The 25,321-nt window shown below is 47.1% G+C and overlaps 1 protein-coding gene across 4 annotated transcripts in view; it reads right to left on the bottom strand.

Annotated features, from left to right (window-relative positions):
* The window catches only part of CACHD1 (cache domain containing 1), a 138,464-nt gene that overhangs the window by 64,445 nt on the left and 48,698 nt on the right, over positions 1-25,321 (bottom strand). The window contains exon 1 of one of the 4 annotated variants that reach the window (XM_031603818.2): positions 23,776-24,240. The exons of 2 other annotated variants lie outside the window; for them this stretch is intronic. In XM_031603818.2, coding sequence (XP_031459678.2) covers positions 23,776-23,979 — 204 coding nt within the window. In that variant the 5' untranslated portion in view covers positions 23,980-24,240. Of the gene's footprint in view, positions 1-23,775; positions 24,241-25,321 lie in introns of those variants that run through there. One more of the 4 variants, XM_031603809.2, reaches the window with a different exon arrangement.

Here is a 25,321-nt window from a genome sequence, read left to right as displayed (position 1 = left end):
ATTATAAAACACAGTTCCAGTTTGTCATCCTCCCTGCCAGAGCCAGTCCCGCTCACCCAGAACCACCTTCCTCCCAGGGGAGCAAACTCCAGCATTTGCCAGGAACAAAATTAAACTGAAACCTCTTTCAGTGGGGAGAACTCTGGGTTTCATTTTCTGGTTTCTGTTTAAGCTCATGTGAAAATGACTAACTGAGAATAGTGAAACAGTTAAGCAGCAGACTGATAGATGTAAACATGCAATCCTATAGCCAAAAGAATTGAGTATCATTTTAGTACAATTATCATGCTTGTCCAATTTGGTCATGAATTCAGCATACAGAACATGTATCCATTTATGTAACATTCCAGCCAGGATTGTGTAAATGAACAGTGAAGACAAAAGGAAAAAAAAAAAATAAGGGAGAGAGGAAGGAAAGGGGAACCCTGAAAGCACACCGATTTTTTCACCGATCTGTTTAACACAACCAAGGCAGAAGCTGTTCGGTTTTGTTTGGACAAATGCTGCAGCACAGAAACATTAAGGCTAGAGAAACATACTAAAAAGATCTACTTGAATCAGGAAAAAAATCCCAAACCGACCAGCTTAAACATAGGAATTTATAGATCATAAATCATCACACTGAACTTCCGTGCATAAAATGAATGGGCTGATGCTAACGTAATTACAGAACTGTTTGCTTTATATGTCCAAGAGTATCATTTTTCAGGATCTCTCAGCAAGAGCCATCAACATACTGAGCCAACACCCCGATAACAGCCTGCCCCTGTGACCACTGCTGCAGTGCTGCCCATCAGAGCCCCCATATTGCCTGTGTCCTGAAAGAGATGAGCTTTACAACTTTAAAACGCATTCTGTAGTCAGTTCCCAAGCAAGGCACTTACACCTTTGCCAAGAGAAAAGTAATTTATTGGTAGTAACCTAAAACTGACTGTCTGTAAGTCATCTGCTGTCTGAGTCAGCAGCCATAACAGAAAGTAGAATGTTAATTCATAAGCAGAAGTTTTAAGCTCATCTATTTCTACATCTCATCTGTGTTGTTTTTCTTTGATGTACTGCGTACGTTTCCTTGTTTTGAGAAGAAAGGAACAGGAGGAATTCTTTGTCCCAAGAATTTCTCAGCTCAATTTTAAAAGGAGTTAAAAAATTAAGGAGATAAACACTTTGCATTACCTTCATTATCTCAACCATTCTCTCTAACCTGGGCATAAAGCTGCTCTCAAATGGCTGTTCTACTCCTGCTGGCCCTGGGCACACCTCACCCAGAGGACAGCCCCATCTGTGTGCTGTGTGCACAAGCTGACCTGGACACGCTTTGGAAAGTTTGTCCTAAACAAACTCCAGCTGCTCTCACATGGATGGATCTGGCAAGGCTGCTCTCCTAGGCGCTGCAGCTGGAAAATGGTGTTCCTGGCAAAGATGTGCAGGACAGCAAATACATTTAAAAATGAAAAAAAGAAATCTTCCAGCTTAATGTTAACAGATTTTACAGGTTAGAAAGAAAGAATTACTGCACAAGCTAGGGTCGATATCCCACTTATAAATGGAGCCTTTGGAAATACTTCTCAATTCCTATATTACCCAGTTTATGTCACAGCCAGGTGAGACAAATGGACGTTATAGGCATTAGGCATATAGGCATTTGCCTAAAAATGGACAGTGGAAACAGCATTTGGGGCAGAGGCAGCCAGGCCTGCATGCAGGGAGAGGCAGCACTCGTTATGCTTGGTTTGGTTGGAGAACACTGTGTTGGTACTCCAGCCATGCAGACTCCAAAGTCCCAACCAGCCACATTCTGGGCAGCTGCAGCCATGCTGTACACCGTGCCCCAGCCCAGCTCAGCCACACGTGGTGCCAGTCCTACAGCTGGGACCACCATGAAAATAAACAAAAGTGGATAAATCACCAGACTTTTTACAAAAGCAGAAAAAACTTGGCTTGGTTTTCACCCTCCGATCTTGGCATTTGAACTCCCCTCATCCTCTCTGCCAGCATCAGGAAACAATTTGCAGTTTTCTCAAGAGCTCGTGCAAACAGAACTACCCATCAGGTACCACTGGAAACATTCTACTTCTTCTCTTGGTTCCAAAACAAGGATGGAATGAGCTCAGAGAGTAAGGTCATTAACAGACCCTTCATCTGACAGTTTCTCTCCATGCGTTTCATGAGTCAGAAGGCCATCAACAAGACAGAACAGACCTATAACAGAAACAAACGCTGTACTGCAGCCCAACAATGTACAGATGCAAAGGAAGATGGCTGAACAGAGGATTTCCCAGGGAATCCCAGCAATCCAGTGGTCCCCAGGACCACTCCTCCCTCCTTTCAGAGCTGCAGTCAAACATGAGTCACTGCCGCATGGAACAAAACCTTGCAGGAGGGCCCAGGGTTCACCATTCTTCCTTGTGTTCAACTTATCTCAGAGCACAGGAGGAGGTCGAGCAACTTGCAGAAAACAAATACAATCTTTGGGAAAGAGCAGAGCCGTTAGATGTTATCTGCTCACAGAAAAATTAAAAATTGAGACCAAGGAGAGGCTCATGAATTGAATTCCTGCAGCACTTCAAAGCAATATGTGCATGAATGCAAGCATTTATTCTTCTAATTAAAAAAGAAAAAAAAAAAGCAAGTAAAAAAGCAAGGCATCATTTACATGAAAGGGGGGGAGGGAAGAAAAAAGAACAACAAACAAAAACTCCAGTGTTAATCAAGAGCAGAACAGATTCCAACCCAGAAATGGGAGAGAAAGCTCAATATTTAATGAGGGAAAGTGCCGAAGAAGAGGAGGACTTGCCTCAGTCTTTTGTGGCACAATCTCACTGGAGCCAAATCTCATGCCAAGCCATCCCATGAGAATTTCTACACCCAGCCTTTGGAAGCACAAAGTACCAGATGGTCTGCAAAGCGCAGGCCTTTATCTCATACCCTCGTTGTTTCAGATGTTGAGCAGGCTGCAAGGACACCAGGGCTGGGACCACAGACATGCAGAAGATGGAACAGAGTGACGCCACCAACAAACCACAGGGAAGTGGGATGGTGTGGAGCTGAGGATCTGCTCCCTGGCCAGACCCAGCCATGCTGGGCATCAGCAGAAGGAGCTCGCTCATATTCTGCCCTTTAGTGGCTTCGTTTTGTTTTCACTATAAAGTCTGCCTAATAAAAAAAGGAGAGGGATGGCTCTTTGGCACATCTCTTTTCCACTTCTGGGTCTCCCCAAAGCAGACATACAACAGATTGTCCCTGTGTCCATTTCTGCATTAAAAAGAGCATTAGGAAGTTCAAGTTTGTTGAACAGCATTCAGGTCCGTGCTACCCGTGGAGGGGCAATTACTTCAGTTAAACAGATTCCATGATTCAACACTTCATGATGAGTTTTTGTAGCTATTATATTGGTTTCTACAGCTCCCTAACATTTTGTTAGGGCTTAAGCAGGGCTTCAAAACATAAAAAAAGGAGTTAGTTTGCTTTTCTTGTCAAAACAGCCACTAACATCAATCGTATTCCAAGGAAAGAAGACTACATAGCATAAAAGGCTTATGGAAAATAACTCAGAAAACAAAAGCAGCAGATTAGAGTTCCCAGTAATTGTGTGAATATCTGCACACCAGCATTAATATCTTAAGCAAAGAAAATAAATGCACACCATGAAATCAACTTTGTCACTCCAAGTGGAATAGTTCTACAGTACTTAATAATTGAAAATAAATGTTTTGGCCTTTTAAAAAGGACATTTTTGCTGAAGTTATTACAAAAGCACTTATCTTTCAAACACTTGGTAGCTAGAAATGATGATGAAAAGAAAGGTAAAAATCAGAGTTAACCCTAACCCTAACCCTTCTCTGATGCACTGATGAGCAACACTGAGATGAAAAGTACCTGAATTACTTCTATTTTTGAAAACAAATGCTATAATTTGTAAATGCTGAAATTTGTACGTGTTGCTCCTGGAGATGCAGGAAGACATACATCCCACCAACCACTCATCTTCCAGCTGCTGTGTTTTACCATCCCTGCGCACCCACTGTGGCAGAGGTTTCCATCCACATGGTTAGCATAAGCTCAAGTTTTTAAGGGACTGTATCAATACCCAGCCTGGTTGTATATTCATCACCCCCTCTCCTGTGATATTCAACACCATGTCTGAGCAGGCTGAGCTTCCAGCACTGCCAATGGTGTCACTGAGGAATACAGGAGAACGTGCCAGCAAGGTCACAATGCAAGAAGCTGCAAAGCCAAGGAAAGAGGAAAGAAGAGAATGAAAACAGCTTTCAGGATGATTAGAAACACCTTAGATTTTTATTTATTTACTTATTTTAAAGATAGCATTGCTTTCTTCCTCCACTTTGAGCTGCTGTCGATGTTGATGACAGCAGAGGAGAATCAGAACGGCACTACCCCAGCTATAAGGCACAGAACAAAAATCTGGAATTGACTCCCATCAAATTCAAGTCTTCCAATCTAAAAACACAGAGAAGCCTTGCAGGGGGTTGCTACAAGCCTACAGGCACAGTGCTGGGATCCTGCACAGCCACACAGTCTTGCAATTTATGGTCAACATTGCACAACACCACCAGGGTGGGAGGAACAGAGCAGACAACAGAACTTGGGAACAGCCTTCCATGCTAAGAATGGAAGTTAAATGGGAAGGAATGAACTTCTTAAAGAAACACAAAACAACTTTAGGAATGGGTAATGGTGGAATGACCTGATCGCAGAATCACAGAATGGCCAGGGTTGGAAGAGACCTCAAGGATCATGAATCTCCAACCCCCTGCCACACGCAGGGACACCAACCTCCCCATTTCATACTACACCAGGCTGCCCAGGGCCCCATCCAACCTGGCCTTGAACACCTCCAGGGATGGACGGGGCATCCACAGCCTCTCTGGGCAGCTGTTCCAGCACCTCACCACTCTCTCTGTAAAGAATTTTCCTCTGACATCCAACCTGAATCTTCCCTCCCTCAACTTCACACTATTTCCCCTCATCCTGCTGTTATCTAACCTTTCAAAGAGTTGATTCCTGTCCCCTCCGTAGGCTCCCTAATGACCTGATGCCATTGCCAGTTGGGCTGTACCTATTATGAAGATCAAAAAAGCCTCACTGTGTGCACACATTGTTAGCATTAAGACAACGGCTGAGGCAACTACTATTTTTCAGTGCTTCTGTAAATATTCTTACAAGCTGCTTTCTCACAAAACATTTACAAGCCGTAAGTAAATGCTTATGCTGCTCCTGATAAATGAACACGATTAAAACAATTTCTGTAGAAGCACAGAATCACCAAGGATGGAAAAGACCCCCAGCATCACCCAGCCCAACCACCCACCTCCCATCAGTATTTCTCACTGAACCACGTCCCTCAGTGCCACATCCACACCTTCCTTCAACACCCCCAGGGACAGTGATTCCCCCACTCCCTGGGCAGCCCCTTCCAGCACCAAAAGAGTTTCAAAAGAGAAGAGAATCATTTGACCCCCCTGTAAATCTCAACACGTGCTTAGCTTTGTCTAAATAAAATTGTTTTTGAGCCTCTGGAGATAAAAACTGCTCATCTGTTCTAAGTAAATCTCTGCTGCGATTCCCTCCAGAAGTCACCACTGACACAAACTCCCTGATCTAAGCCCTCCTTCTGATGGTGTGCACAGTGTCATCTTCACAAAGATGAATCAAGAATTGCTGGGCTGTCATTTGCGATTGGAATTATAAAATCTCAATGACTCGTATTTAATTTTTCGAGGATGCTTCAGTGCACGTAAAAAACACTGACCAGTCAAAAGAGTTCTCAATTTGCAATGTTTACTATCAGCTTCTTCAAATTGCTTCTTTTCAGGAAATCCAAGCTAGCATTTGTCACAGCAAGCTTTAGCCACATTCAAAAATAGCTACGTCAATGAGAAGTCTGTATCTGCGTTAGAAAAAAGCAGCATTTTACTGAAACCTGCAACTCCAAATGCTTTTAAAACATTCGACAATTTGCACACATGCCTTTCTCCCTCCCCGAGAGAGTTAACAGAACCAACTGGCAATCTGGAAGCTGAATTACAGATGTAAGGTTGTATAGAGACGGCCTCCAACTCAGCCACCCAAATACATCCCCTTGCTTTTGCTTTTCTGTGCACTTATCTATCCATCACATGCATGTCTGAACACACAGAAGTGAAACTGTGATCCACTTTTGGGTCACGATTAGCAAATTCAGCCACTGAGGAGAAATAAAGGCATTAATGGTGCTCTGAATATTGCCAGAACTGAACCAGATTAACGTTGCTCACAGAATGAGTATTCCTGGATGTCAAACACAGTTACTGCTGCCCTGCTGCCAGTATTTGGCAGCCAGAAAGTTAAAGAAAACATCATTTATTGCACCAGCTGATTTTCTTGAGGGAACAAAAACAAACAGTTGCTTATGTTAATTCAGTATTTTGTCATTTATTTGCAACCAATTTCCACCTATTCACAGCCACAAGCCATTATTCATATGAAAGCCACCTGAAAAGCTGATGTCTTGCTGCAAACTCCTCTATTCAACTACAGCAGTGAGGACACCGAGGTGTTGTTCAAAGCCTGAAAGCATGAGCATCAGAGCAAAGCCTCCACCATCCAAGTCTACAACACATTTGCATGACAAAATATAACAATTACAAGGAGGTGTTTTTTTTTTTTTTTCCTTAATTAGATCAGCAATAGGGAGAATGAAGGAAGGAGTAATTTCCAGATGGTGCCCTGTGTTATTGCTTTATTTTATTACTGTCTCTGCAGTGCTTGGGAAGGCCTGCTGGCTTGATCCTGAAGTGTTATCAGTCTTAAGGCCCTTCTGTCCAAACCCAAAGTAACCGTGTGCTTTCTCCCTGCCCTTCCCAACTCTTGGCCATGCAGTACTCCAAAATCCTCCTTGCTTGGTTCCCCAGATGTTATCAGAGCTCCTTCTGGTTTTGCTCTGCTGGTGCAAAATGCAGCCTACAGCAAAGCAATGGTAAAGTGACTGTAACATGAAAGATCCACTGCATCCTTATTATTTGCAAGGAGAAGTGGTCATTTTTAATCCAATTGTATTAAGACATAATTCAGATGGAATCCATGCCCCCTACCCTAGGCTGTAATTTTATAAGGGAAATATCATACCAGTTTCAGAGATTCATATGAAAAAAAAAACATCAAATACACAGAAGAAAACCGGGGCAGGAACGCCTGAATGAGTTTTTTTTCCAAGTGTTTCTTGTTCTAAACACCTGAAGGACATAAGATGAGCAGTTTCTGCAGCACGTGCCACTGAGTTCTCAACTACCAAAGTCAGCATTACTTCAGGAGTTTGGCAAGTCTGGTGCAGGCACCGAGGCAGAACAGGAAAGCATACAGTGGGGAACAAACACTCAAAGCAACAACAAAACCCAACCCTGCAAGATCCAACAGCCAACGAGGTCTCTGAGGCTCTGCTCACATCACACGTCCTCTTGTGAGCACAGGGCAGGACTATGCCAAGCATCTGCCAAAGGCAAACCGAGCCTGGAATGCAATGGATAGCACAAAGCCTTTACAGTTTGGGGGATAAGCAAAAAGTGCTTTGTCATTAGGAAGAGCTCTGGATGTCCCCTGTGTGAAGTAGGGCACCCCTGGGATGCACGCATGCTGTTCAGTGCTGAAGTTTTTTTCCACCCTTTGTATTATGACACATCCACTGACAGCCTGGCTAACACCAAAACAGCCTTAAGGGTCCCTTCACATCTCTTTGGGTATTAAACACTAATAGGCAAACCCTCCAGTATCTGCTCCATGAATGCAAACTGCTGAACAACAGCTCTCCATCTAGTTTATTACTGTACACGTGGTACCCTCACGTGCCCAGATCTGCTCAGTGCTCACCCCTGAGGTTCAACCCCAACAGCTGAACCAGGGCAAGTAGGCACTGCCTCTCCACGTACCTCTCATACCAAAGCAAACGAGAACGAGCCTCCAAAGGGTGAATTCTTGGAGACTGGGATACAATCTTCACCAGCCTTTACACCCGGAAGTTTTACAGACAATTATTCTGGACCTCAAAGGGCGCAGCTCCATGCAGACAGACATGAGCAAACCATGCCAGCCCTGTGCTTCTGCAGGGCACCATCAGCTCAGCTATCCCAAAATTACCACCCTGCATGCTGCAAGCAGGACAACTGCTGGAAACAGTGATTGTCAGCATGTGGAAGTGGCAGAGCTGATGCAACACAAAGCCAGTTGGGCACTTTTAGAGTCTGATGCTCATTTACTTGCTGCTCTGCACTTTGCTGGAAGCATACAAGATACTTGAAATGGAAATACATCCCATTTGCAAGCCCCTAAAAGCATTTGCACCACTGTGTAAAGCAGTGCTAGTGAAAAGGAGACCTGGGTTCCTTTTTTTTTTTTTTTAAACCTTTCCTGTAGCCAAAATGTTTGTTGCCTATTCCCTGATCTGTTCTACAGCCTCCTGAACAGTTTTAGACAGGCAGGTCCAAAAACAGTTCTTGTTCTGCCTGTCCCAAAGAGAAATGTTTGTAAGAGGCGCAGAAAGATTCCTTCTTTCCTGCTTGCTAACTCCTTCCCGGAACAGTACCCATGAAAATAAATGCGTTTTGACAGGGCTCCAGCAACAGTATCTGTTTGAAATACCTGTTTTTCTAACCATCAAGTTTCAAAGTGATAATAAAATTGCTACTTCTGGGATAGGTCGCTAACACTTTTCGTTTTCAGGCTGGTTTCATTCACTCTCAAGTGAAACAGCTTTGCTGCAGGAAAGAGGCAGGGAGAGAAGATCTCGGGGGGGCAGGAACCACAGAATGGTCACAGCACAACTGCAGATGGACTGCATTTTATTTCAGCCTCTCACAGTGCACATGTAATGGGATGACATGGGCAGAAGAATGGATTTTACAGTTTCTGAGTGCACCAAAACTTCTGCTGCAAGCACTGTAACTGGGAAATGCCACTCTCAGCATTGCAGGAACAGAACCATCCTCCACGCTGTGCTCATAAACAAACACCCTCCGGTTTCAAGCTTGGGCACAAGTGTCCATTTTTCAAAATTCTCACCAAATACTGCCCAGGAATCTGACACAAAACACAACCCTGACAGCTCTGTTAGTGGAGGGAGCTGCTGGAAGCCCCCCAGGCCCACTGCAGCCATCAGCTTGCTCCAGCCCACCTGCACTCCCGCCTGTCGGATCGCAGCAAGCTCCTCCTGTATTAATTTTACATTCTGCTCTCTCGCAGACAGGCAGGCAGCTAACGAGCAGTCCCGGAGGCTCTGTCTGAAGAGAAAAACTGGCATGTACTCAGGCAGCACGACCACAGCTGTTGCCTAATAAAATCTTCATAGGAGAAGGCAGAGGAGCTGCCCAGCGCTAGCAGAAAGCTGGTTTTGGAGGCTTGCATTGACGTTAAAGCAGCAGTATCAGCCAGCAATCCTCACCATTGCAGAAGTTAGGAAGGTATGACAGAGAAGCCAAAGGCTCTGCTTCAAGCAGAGCTGTGCCAAGTTCCCCCAGACCCACCTCCTGTCCCAGTTAGCCATGTGCAGCAGAATGTTAGGCTCACAAACTCTTCAAGTCTTTATGAAAGAGCAGCAACTGGTTGGATGAGATAGCTTTCATTGCTGAGATCCTAATCTCCTGCATTCAAATAAGGCTCACTTTGATACGAATGGGATAAAAGCAGACTGTTTGCCTTAGTTTGAAGTATGTCAACCTAGATGGCGTAATCTGCATAAAAATATTTCAGAAGGACAAAACAATGCGTGGAAATAGCTGGAAACATTTACAGGACCAGCAAGAGCCAAGACAGGTCCTCAAAACACTCCTACAACAATTTTACCTTCCAGGTATTCAAAACTTCATGGGAAAATAAGGGTAACCCACGCAGAGCAGCAAGAAATGGATTAGATAAGGCAACTGGCTTCTCCACATGGACAGAAAAACACCTCCTGAAGAAGAAGAAAGCCATGAAAGCACTCGTGAAAACCCAGGCTAGTCGGGAGTTGAGGGATTAAAACCTCATCTCTCACTTTGTTATTTGGATAGGGCAATTTCACAGAGTTTAAAAAACAAAGATGCCTACAATGGCTGCTATTGAAGGGAGAGAAAACAGCATCATACATAGAGATGCTTTGGCAGAAACAAATGCTGCTTTGCTCAGAAGCTGCATTCTCCTCACTCACACCTTGCTTCTGTACACTGCTTATGAGGATTCCTTCCACTTCATCCCTCGAGCCAAGAATAGAAGCTTGGCACTAATTAGTAACAGGAAGGTTATTGTCCATGCTGGGATGACATCTGTTAGCACTCTGATCAGATCCCAGCTATCACCACCACATTTCAATCTATGTTCCGAGAAGATCCATGTCTACATGCTGGTTCCCTGTGACATGTTTAATGTACAGCAGAGGAGGAGAAGGGAAATCCAAGGCTGCATTGCAGTGAGAGCAGGAGACAGCCAGGCACACAGCTCCACAGGTAGGAACATCTTCAGCAACGGGAAGAGGGGAGAACAGAGCACACCACCATTTCCTTGGAATCTGCTTCGACACAAAACAAAACAGAGCCCTACAGCACGTTTTGCAAGAAGCAAAGACACTGATTGTCACTTCACAAATCCATCACCTAGCAGCACCATTGGTTCAGGTTATAATCCAAAATATGTTCTCCTCCTCCCCAGAGAAAAGTCACATTTATGCTTTCAACATTTTTTAGTTTTTCTTTCGCTACAGCACTATTATATATTACCTTGTCCTTGCAGAGATCTATCTGGGATTGTATATCTGCACTGAAACACAGCTGTTCCACTTCTTTTCTGCTTTATTTTTTTTCCCCCACATAAAGAACCTGCCTCTATCAGCCTCCCAATTAGCTGCTCACTATCAAAAGGCTGCTTCGGCCTTTCATCTTCTTGAAAACTGGATTCAAGTGACAGGGAGTCATGGAAACTGTGTCTGGGGTCATTTCCTGTTTCAGTATTTAGTCACCAAAAATAAAATAACAATAATAGTGGGCTTTTTCTCATGCAAAATACTGAACACTTGTTATCCCATTCTGCAAAGCATGCAGTAGCTGTAAAAATATATATTCTTTGTGAGAAATAAGCACCTGACAAACCAGGAACCTGATTTTCAATTCAGTATTCAACTATCCTTAAAGAAACTGAAGTAAATGCAAACCAAAGCCTTCACTTAAAGTCCTCCCTGCTTTCCCCTGTGCTCAATATGCAAAGAAATTAATGAAAAATTAAAAGTTTCAGAACCTGCGTGCTTATTGTTTTTTACAGTACAACCTCAGCAAACAGTGGGACTCCTCAATATTCCACCAAGCAACGAGGACAGGGGTGTGTTAGATAATTGTATGGAGGCTTGCTATCCAACCCCACAAGTTCTGTGAATCACTGAATCACAGAATGGCCTGGGTTGCAAAGGAGCACAATGCTCATCCAGTTCCAACCCCCTGCTGTGTGCAGGTCGCCAACCAGCAGCCCAGGCTGCCCAGAGCCACATCCAGCCTGGCCCTGAATGCCTCCTTATCCTGAGAGATGCCTTCTTGTGTTACCCAGGAACACAGAGCCCAGTCTACTGCACCTGCACCTTTGGATTTACATTCATTTTGGCTATGTATGCCCCTCCTGCAATGTTTTTCGGTTTCATGCCTTCAAGCTTCCTTGCATTATCTCAATGCACCCCAGACTTCCCCCAGCCACGTCCCAACTGCTCTGTGCCTTGGGACAACTGCAGACCCTTGGCTCAAGCCAGACACTGACCTAATTTTGCTCTTTCTTGACGATTCTTTGGGATTCCTCAGAATCTGAAGCAATACCTGGGGTCACCCCACTGTGAGCTCACATGGAAGACATGGATGAAAACTCATTAAGACACGACGGCAGCCACAAGAAGTGAACACAGATGCACTGATGTATCAGCAGACACACAGAGGCTGGATGAGTCCAGAGAGGCTTTACTGCAATTCCAGGAATGTGACAGGCAGGGCTGACTTTAAAAGAAGAGAAAAATGCTATGAAGTTAGACCAGTGCTGATGTGTGAAAAGCTACTCTAGTTCATGAACGAAGGTGGAAACTCAATGCTGTGCCCACTAGGTTCTTGCTCTCACAAAGACATTTGCAAGGTCAAACTGAAGGGACCTGTGAGTTCACAACCTCATTTTTTGTGAAAGAAAACCATCCCCTTGCCAAGAACCAGTGGTACACCATGGATATGAAAAATACCAAAACCCAGCTGATGGATTAAATAGAAGATGAAAGACAACATCAGGTCTCAAATTAAAAAAATACAATAAAATGCTGTTCTGGTGAAAAGGGCACTACAGATGAACCTAATTAATTCTTGGGCTTAATTAAAACAAAAAAAAAAAAAAAGAAAGAAAGAAAGAAGAGAAAAGGGACTACCTGGGCTGTGAAAATTTGTCTCAGTTTCCCTGGGCTGGGAAGCTGTTGTTGACTCAGACCCACTTTTACTGGCAGGAGAGCAGCGAGCTCATTGCAAATGCAAAGCCCCAGCTGGGGGTAGGAAGGACTAAAAGTGTGAAATGCTCGGCTCATGAGTGCCAATACCAATCACCTCTGCATTGCCGAGCCGGGCTTCCTCCCCCTTCCCTCTCGCTCCCCATTATTCTCCATTCAAGCTGAAAGTGAGAAGGTCTTTTCCTCTGCCATTCTGTGTCAGCCAGACTTGGGAAGCTCTGCAGGAATTGCTGAGAGATCCAAAAAATGCACAAAAGCCTCCCTCCACAAAGCACCCTTTCATCCAGGCAGTGTGTCTATTAAATACGTCCTGTTAATGTGCATACATTTTTATAAAGAGATTATAAAGTGAAGACTCAGTCACTAACTCGGCTGCACAATAAGATTTTTAAGTTTATTAGTAGGAAATTGGGGTTTTAAATGAGTAGCTGGGAATGCTTCGTAACTCCTCTGTAGTATTACTCAAATGGGGCTGGTAGCTACAAGCGACAGCCAGAGCTGTACTTGGTGAGCTTTAATGCTTCCATTTCTTTATTTGCTGACACATGGGCACCTCCAGCCATGATCCCACTGCATTCAGTGCCATTCAGATAGGAAATGAACCGGGTGAGTCAGATCCCAAGACCTTATCTGCACAAAACGTGATAGCAGCATCCTCCGCCTCCTTGGGGTTACAGGTGTGTCACACAAAACCCCAGCTCACATCACTCAAACTGAGGGAGCACTGACATCTCCCAGGCTAAAAGTCACCTGTGCAGTCCCTGTCTCCCACCCATACCTTCTTGAAATGCTTTACCAACTTCTCACTGACCTGTACCATTGGGCACAGTGGAAAAGAGGGCAGATGTTGGGGTCTCCTGCCCTGCACCGGTCACTTCTCATCATCCCAAGACCCCTCTGAGTTTCCAGTGCCATAACCTGGGGATGCACAGCCCAAACACCTGGTCCAGCCCAGCCTGCCGTGCAGGACAGGCTTTGTGGAAGATCCACAGCATCATCTCACTGCCACCGGGAAGCTGCAAAAGCAGCCTGATGCGGATGCTGCTCTCCTTGGCGGCTCCAGATGAACTGATGAGATGCCACTTGTTCCTCAGTGTTTGCTTCTGTTCTCACCAAAACCAAAGCAATAAACAGCTATTTGATCTATCTTTTTCTCCCCTTCCTTTGCTCACAGGGGCTCAGGCTCTCCCAGGAATCTGAATCACTCAGTCAGATAGATTCACATTCCTGCCAGCCCTGGGAAAATGCAAGTTTTTTTATTATTATTTTTTTTTTTTTTTGTCAGCCAAAAGAGGAAAATGAAAGAACACATCTTTTTTATTTCCTGCATCAAAGCAACGCCACAAGTTGACAGTCTCCACCAGCGTGGCTATGGCTTCCCTCCAGCTTCACATGCCAGCCTTTGCTGATCTGCAGCCAGCCACAACACCAGCCCGCAGACTTACTATAACAAGATTTTAATATTTGTAATATATTTTGGGACATGCAGGCAATCAGGCTGGCTCTAACCTTATTTCAGAGCAGGGCTCCCAAACAGACTGTGAATGCGGCTGTTTTTAAAACCAAACATCATCTCCTTGCAGCAGCAGCAAAAAAGGTAGTCCTATTCCTCATTACAGAGGCAGGGATGGAGTGGATGGCTGTGAAATCGCTGCCTTTTGTCACACAGACAGCACAGTGCAGACCTTTGGGTCTGTAGATTTGCAGCCCCAGGTATCAGCCCAGCTCCCTGTCAGCCCTGCAGGGAAACCTCCCATCAGGTGCACACCACCAGGGATCCATTTCGGCCACATTTTCCCTGGTCGTGGCAGAGCAGCTCTGTCCATCCACGCACCTGCTGGAAGGCAGCAGACATCCAGCCCTTCAGTGCTAACAAGTACAATGCTGTGGGAATGCAACTCATCACCTACACTTCCATACTGGTCAAAGTTTGTCTCATGAGGCCACAGACACACAAGAACTCATATTTTTGGTATCAAAACTACCAAAACATGGATTATTAAGAATCAGCCAAGAGCGTGAATGTGCCCCAGCTACACACCACGCATCACTAAGCCCAGCTGCTCTCACATAACTCAGGCTGGATGTGGCTCTGGGCAGCCTGGTCTGCTGGTTGGTGACCCTGCACACAGCAGGGGGTTGGAACGAGATGATCACTGTGGTCCTTTTCAACCCAAGCCATTCTATGATTCTATGATAACTCGGCTCAGAGGTGGCATCAGCTTCTATTACATTTTCAAAGAAACCCAAAACAACGCAGCTCCTCCGCTAGAATTTGTAATGACTGTATTATCTCATCCTAGCTGGTTATTCTTTTCACTCATAGCACCCATCTTCAAGTTGCAATAAATCATTCAGATGACACATCTGAAGCAAAGAGCACAATGCAGCAGGCTGCACTCCCATTGCATGCACTCGTTTCTTGCAGGCTCTGCCTCTGCATCTTCCCTTCTCCTCTCTAAACAGCTCTGCACCTCTGCTCCTTGCAAAGAAATCCGCCTTTTCCAACACTGAAAGCTGTGCTAATTCATGTTGCTTCTCATCCATTTTTGGAGGTTGATATTTTACTCTTGGACACACGTGAGAAAGAAGCATTTGAAAGTCTGAGGTTGCAATGGCCAGACTCACAGTTTACCAAAAGCATAAATATGAGAAGGGGGGCAAAATAACATTTATGTGACAACGTGGGGAAAAAGCATTTTAAAATTCATTTGGGTCCATCTCTTACCAAAGAGAAATCACTAGCAGGTGGCTTACATTAAGCTAGCTGCCTGCTACTATACTGTATTTTAACAGAAATACAGCATAGCATTAGTAGGTCAGTATCTAAAATATTAAAAGCTGAGTAAAACTGTTGCAATAAGAGCCTACAGGGGCAGCTGGGTTTAAATGAGGATGGAGGGCAGGCTTCCCAAACCCCTTCAGTTTTACCCTTGCAAACTGGACATTGGTGAAACTAATCTAAAGCTAAAATAAGTCGATGTTTGCAGTTTTCATCCTCCTCCTGCAATGTATTTAGAAACTTTTCCCAAATATGTTGTATTTACTTATTTTAAATCACAGCCTCCCACACACAAAACACAGGCCGCTGTGTGTCCAGGAATAACACTTGCTAATTTTAATCTCACAGACCAAAGACTTGGAAACTCACAGTTTAAAAACAGATGACTGACCAACCAGCCACCCTGCTGCCAAGGGTGTCTGAATACCTGCACCACAGCTGTAACAGGTTTAAATTCAATACCCTTTCATTGTTGAAACTGCTGAAGGTGTTACCCTTAAAATAAGCATCCTCCATGTACTTATCTTCCATGTACTTTTTACACAACGCAAAGATTCTGTCTCCAAAGTGTTGGCATGGCCTCTATTGAGCATGCAGTCCATGATGAGGGTCTGGAGCACGCACCAGGGCTGCCATCAATGATGCAGCCGTGAAGTGTCCTTTTCTCCTTTGCTTTACAGCATCACCACAATGACAGATGCTGCTTTCTCCTCCAAACAGCATTTAGGTCTCAAAATCAAAAGCCAGACACCCCCTATGATTTTGGTATTAGGGAAAAAAAAAAAAAAGAAAGGGAAGATAACCTACAAGCCCTGAATGCCAGACAGCTTGGGCTCCAACCCCCAGCTCATGAGCCCAGGGCCCACCTGTGGCTATGGGCACCTCCAGGGATGGGCACCCACTGCTCTGGGCAGCAGTGCGAGGCCTCACCACCCTCTGAATAAACTATTTTCTCCTAACATTTAAGCTAAATCTCCCCTCTTTTAGCTGAAAACTATTCCACACATCCAATCACTACCCACCTGTGTAAGAAGTTGGTAATGTGCGATCTCACTGACAAGGTACAAAAGGAAAGAAAAACAAAGAAACCAAAAACCACCTTTTTCTGTACCAAATGGTCAGATTTCTGCTCGTTTGGTTAAAGCCAAGATGCTCCACTAACTCACCCTTTGTTTCAGTACCAACACAACATCCACACAACAGGAAAGCCTGCTGTAAGACCTCCTGCTCCAAGACCACGTGTTTTGGGTTCCCATCTTTTCCAACAAACAAAAGGCAAAGCAGATCTCAGAAGCCTCCAAATGCTAGAAAATAACTTTAAAATGCCATCATCTAACAAAACTTTTCAATGCAGTAATTTACCTACGTTTTCCTTGGCAGCTTCCCACAATCACAGCATCCGAGGAGCCACCACCGAAGGATCAGGACTCAGAAGGGCAACCCCAGGTTTGTCCTGGGAAGCCAGTTCCCACCCCATACAGCTGTGTGGGGAATCCATCCTTGTCCCAGCACCACAAACACCTCCCTTGGCTGTGCTCAATGTTACCTCTGAGGGGAAAGCACAGCCCAAGAGGAAATATTTCTAATAGTTCCTCTGCGGAAAGCAAGAGAACCAGGAGCTGAACTGGAGACGGGGAGGTGATGAAAGCACCCGGCCCCTTTCGTGTGGTTCCATCGCATTCTCTCAGGATGCTCGACACCCTCGGGTCTGACATGGGATGAAGGCTCAGAGACAATTTTCCAAAAATTTAAAAAATAATAAAATTAAAGAATTACAACACGTTCTTGCTCTAGAATGCACAAAACTGACACAGAAACCCTCCAGTAACCCTACCAGAGCAAATGCACAGCCACCTCCCCTTGAGGAATCCCACCTCCAGACGCCTTTACAGGAACTGCCAGATGTGTCTCTTTGAGAGCCTGTTTCCTCCAGCCTTATTCCCACCTGTAACGACCCTTAGCATAGCCAAAAATGCCTGCTGCGTCGCAGTAAATGCAGAAGAGGGCCAAAAATGGACAAATTGCTCACCAGACAGCCCCACACAACTGCTCAGAGTCACATCACAGCTTTTCTCAGCAGCGTGGTGGTGGTTTTTCTCCCTGCCAGCAGAGAGGCCACAGCCTCGAACCGCACAGTCAAAGCAGAGCAGAACAGTGCATTCAAAGGGAAATGACACCAGTGAAAAGTTGGTTTTATCAGCTGCTTCTGGCTGAGAAGCTGGCAAAAGGAGATGTAATGGTTTGTTTTAACTAACGATTGGAAACGTGCAAATAGACTTTTGCAAAATCACTTGGGAGTCTCTACAGAGACCTTACCCACAGCTGATAAAAGCCGTGCCGGTAAAACCTTTTATGGCATCAGGCTGTTATTGATTTGTGACACCATTGTTTCAAAATCAGCTCAGATTTCCTTTGTAAATGCAGAGGCAGAACAGTACCTTACAGAAACGTGCACCAGATTGAAATTCACATAACACAGGATTCCAGCCATGCCTCGGCACATTCTCTAGTTTGTACTACATAAGTCACATCTTACAACAGCCACTGGATAAATATCAATATTATTAAATTCAGTTTTCCATTGGAAAGAGAGCACCCTTACCGAGTTCATTAACACCACGTGTAACCTGAAAAAAATAAGCTTCAGGGAAGTGCTGACAGCAGAACACTCTGCTTTTTACGATGCTCTGTAGTTCATAATCTCAGTTTATTCTGTATTAATCTAACTGTACAAGAAGGGGTAGAATAGCTACTAGCTAGAACTGCTGGAATCTCTGACGCACAGACACAAAACCCACATATCAAATAAGTTACTTAAATGTTTAACTTCTATTACCCACGTTTAGAAAAAAGAAAAACCCCAAAGTGATCATTTTCCTCCCCAACCTCACACAAACCCATCACCACCAGGATGTTCTCCCAGCTGTTATGAGCTCCCACGAGCCCCAACGTGCAGCAGGCTGCCAGCCCACCTGCCTGCTGTCACAGCCACGGGAGCTCCAGCTATGGTGTTGCAAAGGAAATAGGGAATGGAGGACACTCCCTTCAGCTGGGCACTTCCACACCAGTGTGCAGAACTGATAAGGTTCCCATCTTTTTTTTTTTTTTTTGGCCAATCTCTTCATTGATAATTGATGAAAATAATAAGTGCTGGAGTTCCTGCTGCACTACAACCATCAGGCACTCACCTCTCCTCTGCTGAATGAAGCAAAGAAACAAGTTGGCCAACGCACACTGTATTGCCCTCCCTGCCATCTTAACACGTGTGTTATCAGCCCTGCCATGGCTGTGAGAGCCCCAGTGTTTCGTGGCTTACCTGGATGCCTCCATGCTAATGAGAGCCCTGTCCCCACGCAGGGTCCCTCAGCAGGGAACAGCTCATTATCTACCAGCCCACCTTGCCATGCTGCATCCAGCACCTTTTATCTGCGCAGGACAGCTGCGTTCCCCCTGTTTGAAGCGAAATGTCAGGCTGCAAAGCACAAAAGCAAATGCAGCACAGCTTACACCACCGACGATGCCTCAGTGCTTTGAAGGAGCGGCTCAAAGCCGAATTAAACATTCCAATTGCATCTCCCGTGTGCGACTGCTCTCCTGCCCTTCCACTTGCACCTCTCCCTGCCTTTCTGAAACGTTTCATGCTGGAAAAAAGGAATCCGAGTGGAACAGGATGAAAAACTGCTGCGGTCTTGGGCTTTCACAGCATCTGTCAGAGCTGGATTCGGACCAGGACATCACCACGTCAAACAGATGAGATGCTCTGATGGTTTCTGCTCTGTAATTATTACTGAGCACCACTGCCAAATGTAAAAAAGAAGAATAATTCTACTCAAACATTAGTCAGCCTTCCTTAGTTTTTTTTTTCCCATTGCATTTCAATTCCACAAGCGGAAACAACCTGAATATACGAAGAATGAAAGGGAAGCAGTTTTCTGTGCAAAATGCTCATGGAGAGAAGGGTAGAAGCATGAGGAATTCTTATTTCAGAGTGGAGAACTGCAGTTCTGGTGTACTTGAGCCGGTCTGCAGTGCAGCTTGAAATGGGATTTCCCTCTTTCAGGCTGTAAATCCACTGTTGCTAACCAGAAGAGCATCCCACTAGAAATATACATATATATTTGTATTCTGCCAGCGTTCATTTCCAAAGTGATTATATGGGCAAACAGCCCTTGTGGCTGTAACTCCTTGCCATTACCCAAAAATCCCTACAGGTTTTCCGGAGGAAGGAGGCACATCAGCCTCCCCCTGAGCCCCAGGACATCCCTGCAGCATGGTGGTGTTCTGTGCCATCTGCTCGTCTTGCAAAACACATGGCTGGACAAGTTAGTAGCAAAATAAACACAGCGTGTCTGCCAGCCAACCTGGAGAAGCATGTGCTGCACTGTTTGTTGCTTTTACGCACTGCTACGGCATCTGAGCAAGTATTAACACTAAAAGAAACAATAACAAAATCCACAGCGAGGAAGCAAGGGGAAAAAATGGGCATCAAACTGCTATTTTCACAGTCAAAATACATTTATTTCCTCCAACCAACACACAGTGAGGAAGAACCCGGCTTCCTTCACGAGGTGCAGAGGATGAAGGTGGCAGAGCTGTCTTCAAAATATCAAAGGCCCTCTGGGCTTATAACTTTTGTTACTACCTGGCTAGAAACATCAGCGTGTAGCTGGAAAGTTATAGAAGCACTTAACAGAGCTTTTCATCTTCAAAGCATTGCCTAATCCTTTCAACTCTCCCAGAAAGCACCGCAACCCCACATTGTGGGTGGAAATGTTACCGTGCCCAAAAAGCGCAGCTCAACAGTTCTCACCTTGCCCTGTGCCCATCAGAGGGTTCAGCCATACCAAAAACAAACCAAACGCTCACAAAGTATTTTACTTATTCTCTGTCTTCACCTCACAAGGAAAAGAACTTCGCTTGCGTGAACCTCCTCTGTAATTTCAAATGTGTTGGAGAAGCCAGGCAGGGGATGGCCGAGTAACGGAGCTGAGGGAAATTCCACTGTTAGATGAGGTCACAACCACCATCAATTTCACTATAATTTCAGTATAAAGCGCGCCTTAATTGTTAATTACTGCTGAGGGATGTCTCTGTCCAGGAGAACCTACTACAGCCTGCCACCTGAGCTCCTCCTTCCCAGGCTCCAGCCCTCAGTGAGCCAGGACACCAGGCTATTTCACACCTACTGAATAACAAAAGGCAGTTCTGCTGCTCAGGCTCCAGCAGAGATGTGACTGCAAATCATCTTCCAAGGGTGAAGTCTGCTAAAAACTAAAATGTACCCCTGATAACCACAGGGCTGCTGTTACCTTGCACAGTGCTGCATCCTGTTGCTGCTTCCAGCCCTGCTTCTCTGCATGTTTTCTCTCCACAGGGCAAACAACAGTACGTGAGCTCGCTGCAAAGAAAAGAACTCTCTTCCCTTAGATTTCATCTCTTGGGTGTAGGACTACTGCAGTTATAACAATAATGCTGCAGCTTAAAATGGCAGATTTCTTCTGCATTGCTGTCGCTTCATTTACCCACATGCCCAGCAAAGGTTTCTCCTCCTGCGCTCCGGCACTCGAGGAATAAAAGTGGTGCAGCTGCTTCTGGTTAATTAGGGAGCGACGCTGATGAACTTTGGGGAGAAATTCAAACAGATCATTCTGACCAAGCACAGAAAGATGGGCATACATGCACGCACACCGCTCGCACCACAATGCATGTGATGTTCAGCTACAGCACTGCCATTAACCGCACTTTTTGCGGAACCGTCAGAGCAGGAACAATTAATGGTGCAATATAGGAAGTCAGACAATTGATGGATTCCACTTAAGTGCTCTCATGGGAGCAGCACCAAGAGCTGCAGCACACAGCAGGAAGCAGTGGCACACGGGTGCTGTGTCTGGGTACATACCTTGTGTGCAGTACACTCAGCCGGCGATGCATCCCACAAGTTGTCCCCCATCTTACATTATCTTAGCTGCTCCATGCAGCACCATGAAAGGAATAAGTTTATATATGAACTTGGAATACTTGCAGGTACAAGAAAAGAAAGCACTACTTAAAAGCAAGAGTCAGATACAGCATCGGCGCGCTCATGCATGTGTCTATAAATAGAGAGCTGTGATGTGAGTGCCAAAAACAACGGTCAGAGCGATGCTGGCATCAGGAATCTTCCATCCTCTTTCCTCCTGTAGCTTCAGCCTGTGTTACAATGCAGAACACACACCTCACTTCTCCCAGCTATGGAAAGTAATGCGATTAGCTTAAAAACACTGAGCTCGTCTTACTGCTGTGCTAACTATGTGAAATACTGGCAGAAGAAGAACACGTTGCAGGAAGTAGATGCTGCACAGACGAGATGGATCTTGTTTGCAGCACTGATAGCTGCTCCAGCAGAAACCCAATGTATTGTTTATCTCCCAGTTCCAAACCCATTACACCCCGCCCCTCTGCACAGGCATTTAAGGCTCAGACATTCGGGGGTTCTCCTCCTACCTCTTCCACTCACTCCTCTAACATCTGCTCTAGAAGCTCCACCTCATGTTCCTCCACAGAAGCTCTGTCTCCAGTTTTCTGTTTCCAGCCTGTATGACTCAAGCACACCCAAACCAGCCCCTCACCTTCCCTCTATGTAAGCAATCACTTCCACCTGCTCCATCCCTCATTGGATGTCTCCTCCCCACCTCTAACTCAGACCCACATGTCCTCAGAACTCTCTCCTACAGTTCTGTGCCATTTCAGTGAAGGTGACACCACCTCCTGCCCATCACCAGGACATAACATGGGAGCCGAGCTGAGCAGGACCAGAGCATGAAAGCAGTGTGCAAGAGGAGCATTCAGTCCTGGTGCTTCCTCCTCTACAATACACAAAACTAAACAGAGCTCCAGATGACAAGTGTTAACCCACAGACACCTGCCTCCCTCCTCTCAAAACCATCTACACTCATTCCATCTCCTAATTCTGGATGGTTCCAACATCCGTCCGCTCATCACAGCCACTGGTGTCCCCCACCTCTGTGCTCCCACCTGATTTTGGACCTATTTCCACATAGCCTCAAAACCAGCTTAATGCCCTTAGGTTTATAACCAACTCAAGCACAAAAGTGTTCTCAATTTCCCCCAAATCCCACCCTTACCCCTCAGCACCTGCTTGCACCAGGTGATGTTCCCACAGCACCACGCTCTCCATAGCTCTGCACAGGCAGAGAGTGGTAACTGCACCAGTCTGGGCAGGTTTGGGCAACTTCAGCCCTAAAATCAAGCACGAACCACAGGCTGCAGTGACACATGTCATAACATTTTTTGTTCTGCTGTAGGAGGTCAGCAAAGAAGCTTCAAAAATCAGGGGTGGTTCATTTTCATTGGGTTTTAATCTTAAACAGCTGTAATAATGTTACAGGGGAGAGCAAAGCACAGGCTGCGCATTAGTTTGATGGGAGTTAAGGCAGCCAAAATATTAAGCATATAAAAATAGAGCTCAGTATGAAAAGGGTTTTCAGAGTTTAACTACCGGTCTCACCGCATTCAATTACTTTGGGGCTTTAAAAATCCAACTGATGGTAAACATGGTGCTTTTACATTACGCACATCCCTGTGTGCTGGCACCCAGATGGCTGCAACCAGCACCATCCCTAGGAGGAAGGTTCACTGGAGTATTGCAGGGAGGTAACCTTGTGCTTGTCTGTAAGACAACAGCGAACCTCAGAATCGTTTGAGCTGGAAGGGACCTTTAAAGGCCATCTGGTCCCGCTCTCCTGCAATGAACAGGAACACCTACAGCTCCATCAGGTGCTCAGAGCCCCATCCAGCCAACGTGTGTCAGCCACGACCCTGATCAAGTTCGGAGAGTTGTGATTTTCTTTGTTCAGTTGGTTGGGTTTGTTTTGTTTTCTGAACGCACCCGAAGCAGATACAGCGATACAATCACCCTGATTCAATCCGCACTGAGCGGAGACCCCACCATTACGTTATCGCGGAGAAACACACACATACATGCACGCACGGCGCGGGGAAAAGTGACTTTCCTGCATTCGGCATAGCAATAATCCACCTTGCGAGCGGAATCACTCGCATTCGCGTCTTCTCAGCATCGAGGACACGAGGCAGCACGGCGCTGCCCGGACAGCGCGACACGCCGCTGCCTCGAGGTGACAGAACGGAGGCAGTTCGGAGGAGATCAAAGGCCATTTGGGTAGAGACCCCCGCTGCTCATCGCCCTTTCGGCTCGGAACCTTTTAAAGCCGCATTTGCCACCGCCGGTTCCTTTTCGCAGAGCCCCCCTCCGTCCCCACCTGCACGGCGGGGCTCGGGGCGGGATGCCGGGGGGGGGAAGGGGGGCTGCGCTCTTTGTGCCGCGCGGGCACCGGGGATGGCGGCACACAGCGCCGGGCCGGCACAAAGGGAAGGAAAGTTTGCAAAGAAGGGAAGAACCAGGGGGGAAAAAAAAAAGAGGGGGGGGCGGGAGAAAGAGAAAGAAGCAAGAAAGGAAGGGCAATCCAGGCGGGCGGGAGAGGCGGCCGGGCCGTACCTGCATGGTGACGACCCCCAGCTCCTCGGTGGCGAGCTTCCTCATCTGCGTGGCCAGAACTTGCGCTTCCTCCAGGATGGAGAACTCCGCCTCGGCGGCGCCCAGCCCGCACAGCGCTGCCAGGCACAGGAGGCCCAGCGCTCCCCGGCCCCGCGGGCGGCGGCCCCGAGCGGCGGCCTCCAGCCTCCCTCCGCCCCGCGCCATGCTGCCGCCGCGGGAGAGCCGAGGGCGCCGCTTCCCCCGCTCAGCTCCGCTCCGCGCCGCGAAGCCGCTCCCGCCCCGGCCGGGGCTCGGCTATGGCCGCGGGGCGGCCGCCATGCGGGGGACGGCGGCTCCGAGAGCGCTGCGCCCCGCGCCCGGCTGCGGGGACTGAGAGCGGCGGCGGAGAGACGCAAAGTGCGGAGCGGAGGAGGAGCGGGAGCGGCGGGGCCGGGAGCGGAGCCGCGGCGGGGAGAGGCGAGGCGAGGCGAAGGGAGGGAGGGAGGTGTCTGGAGCCGCGCGCTGCAGGCGGGGGCAGCGCGGGGCCGGACCCCTCCTCCCGTCCGTCCCGTCCCGTCCCGTCCCCTCCCCTCGGCCGCCGCCCCCCGCTGCCGCCCGGCCGAGGAGCCCGCGGAGCGGAACGGAATCGGGACGAGCTGCGCACGGCCCGGGCCGGGAGAGCGAGCGCGGCTCCGCGCGGCGCTGCGAGGCGGACATCTCCACGCGCGTTTGTATTTACCTCTGATTTTCCTTTTTTTAAATCAGAGTTCTCCCGTCCGAAGACCCGCCTCCTCCCCTCCAGCACCCCGAGGCCGAGCGCCAGCCCTGCGGGCTTCACCTCAAAGCCTCGAGGGTCTGCGCGGTTTTCAACACATCTGTCCTGCAGCGATGAGATGCTCCGAGACCCACTGCGAGGTGCATCTTTTGGTGGCAGCGCGCTGGTGTCCTGGAGCAGAGCATCCCACGACTTAACGACCCATCAGCACCGGCACCCGGCTGGGTGGCCTTACATCTCCGTGCCTCGTGCGACCCTCGTGGCCCCCAGATACTGCACACAGTCTGTGCCTGGCGTACAAAACACCATTGGTACGGCTTCCATGTTGTTTCACGCAATAGAAAATGTCTATAAATGGAGTTTTGGCCACTTTTCATGGTTGGTTTCCTGACATTTCCCACGCACTGGCAGTTGAGCACAGCAATGCCCAGGCCCTGGCTCCCTGCCACCAGACTTACGTGAATTAATAGATTCATAGAACCATTAAGGTTGGAGGAGACCTTGAAAATCCCTCAGCCTACCTCCCATGTCCACTGCCCACATCCCTCAGTGCCACATCCCCACGGCCCTGGAATCCCCCCAGTGATGGTGACCCCACCACCCTCTTGGCAGCCTGTGCCAGTGCACACCTGCTCTCTGGAGAAGAAATTTCTCCTAATAACCAATGTGCCCCGCTCCACTCACAGCATCAGGCCGCCACCTCTCACCCTATTGCTGTTCCCTGGGAGCAGAAGCCAACCCCCACCTCACCCCAACCTCCTTTGTGGAGGAGTTGTAGGAGGCAATGAGGTC

Source organism: Phasianus colchicus, chromosome 9, assembly GCF_987193195.1.
Source record: "Phasianus colchicus chromosome 9, bPhaCol1.hap1.1, whole genome shotgun sequence".
NCBI classification, from domain to species: Eukaryota; Metazoa; Chordata; class Aves; order Galliformes; family Phasianidae; genus Phasianus; species Phasianus colchicus.
Note: the sequence above shows the minus strand (reverse complement) of the source record. Positions and strands in the feature narration are given on the sequence as shown.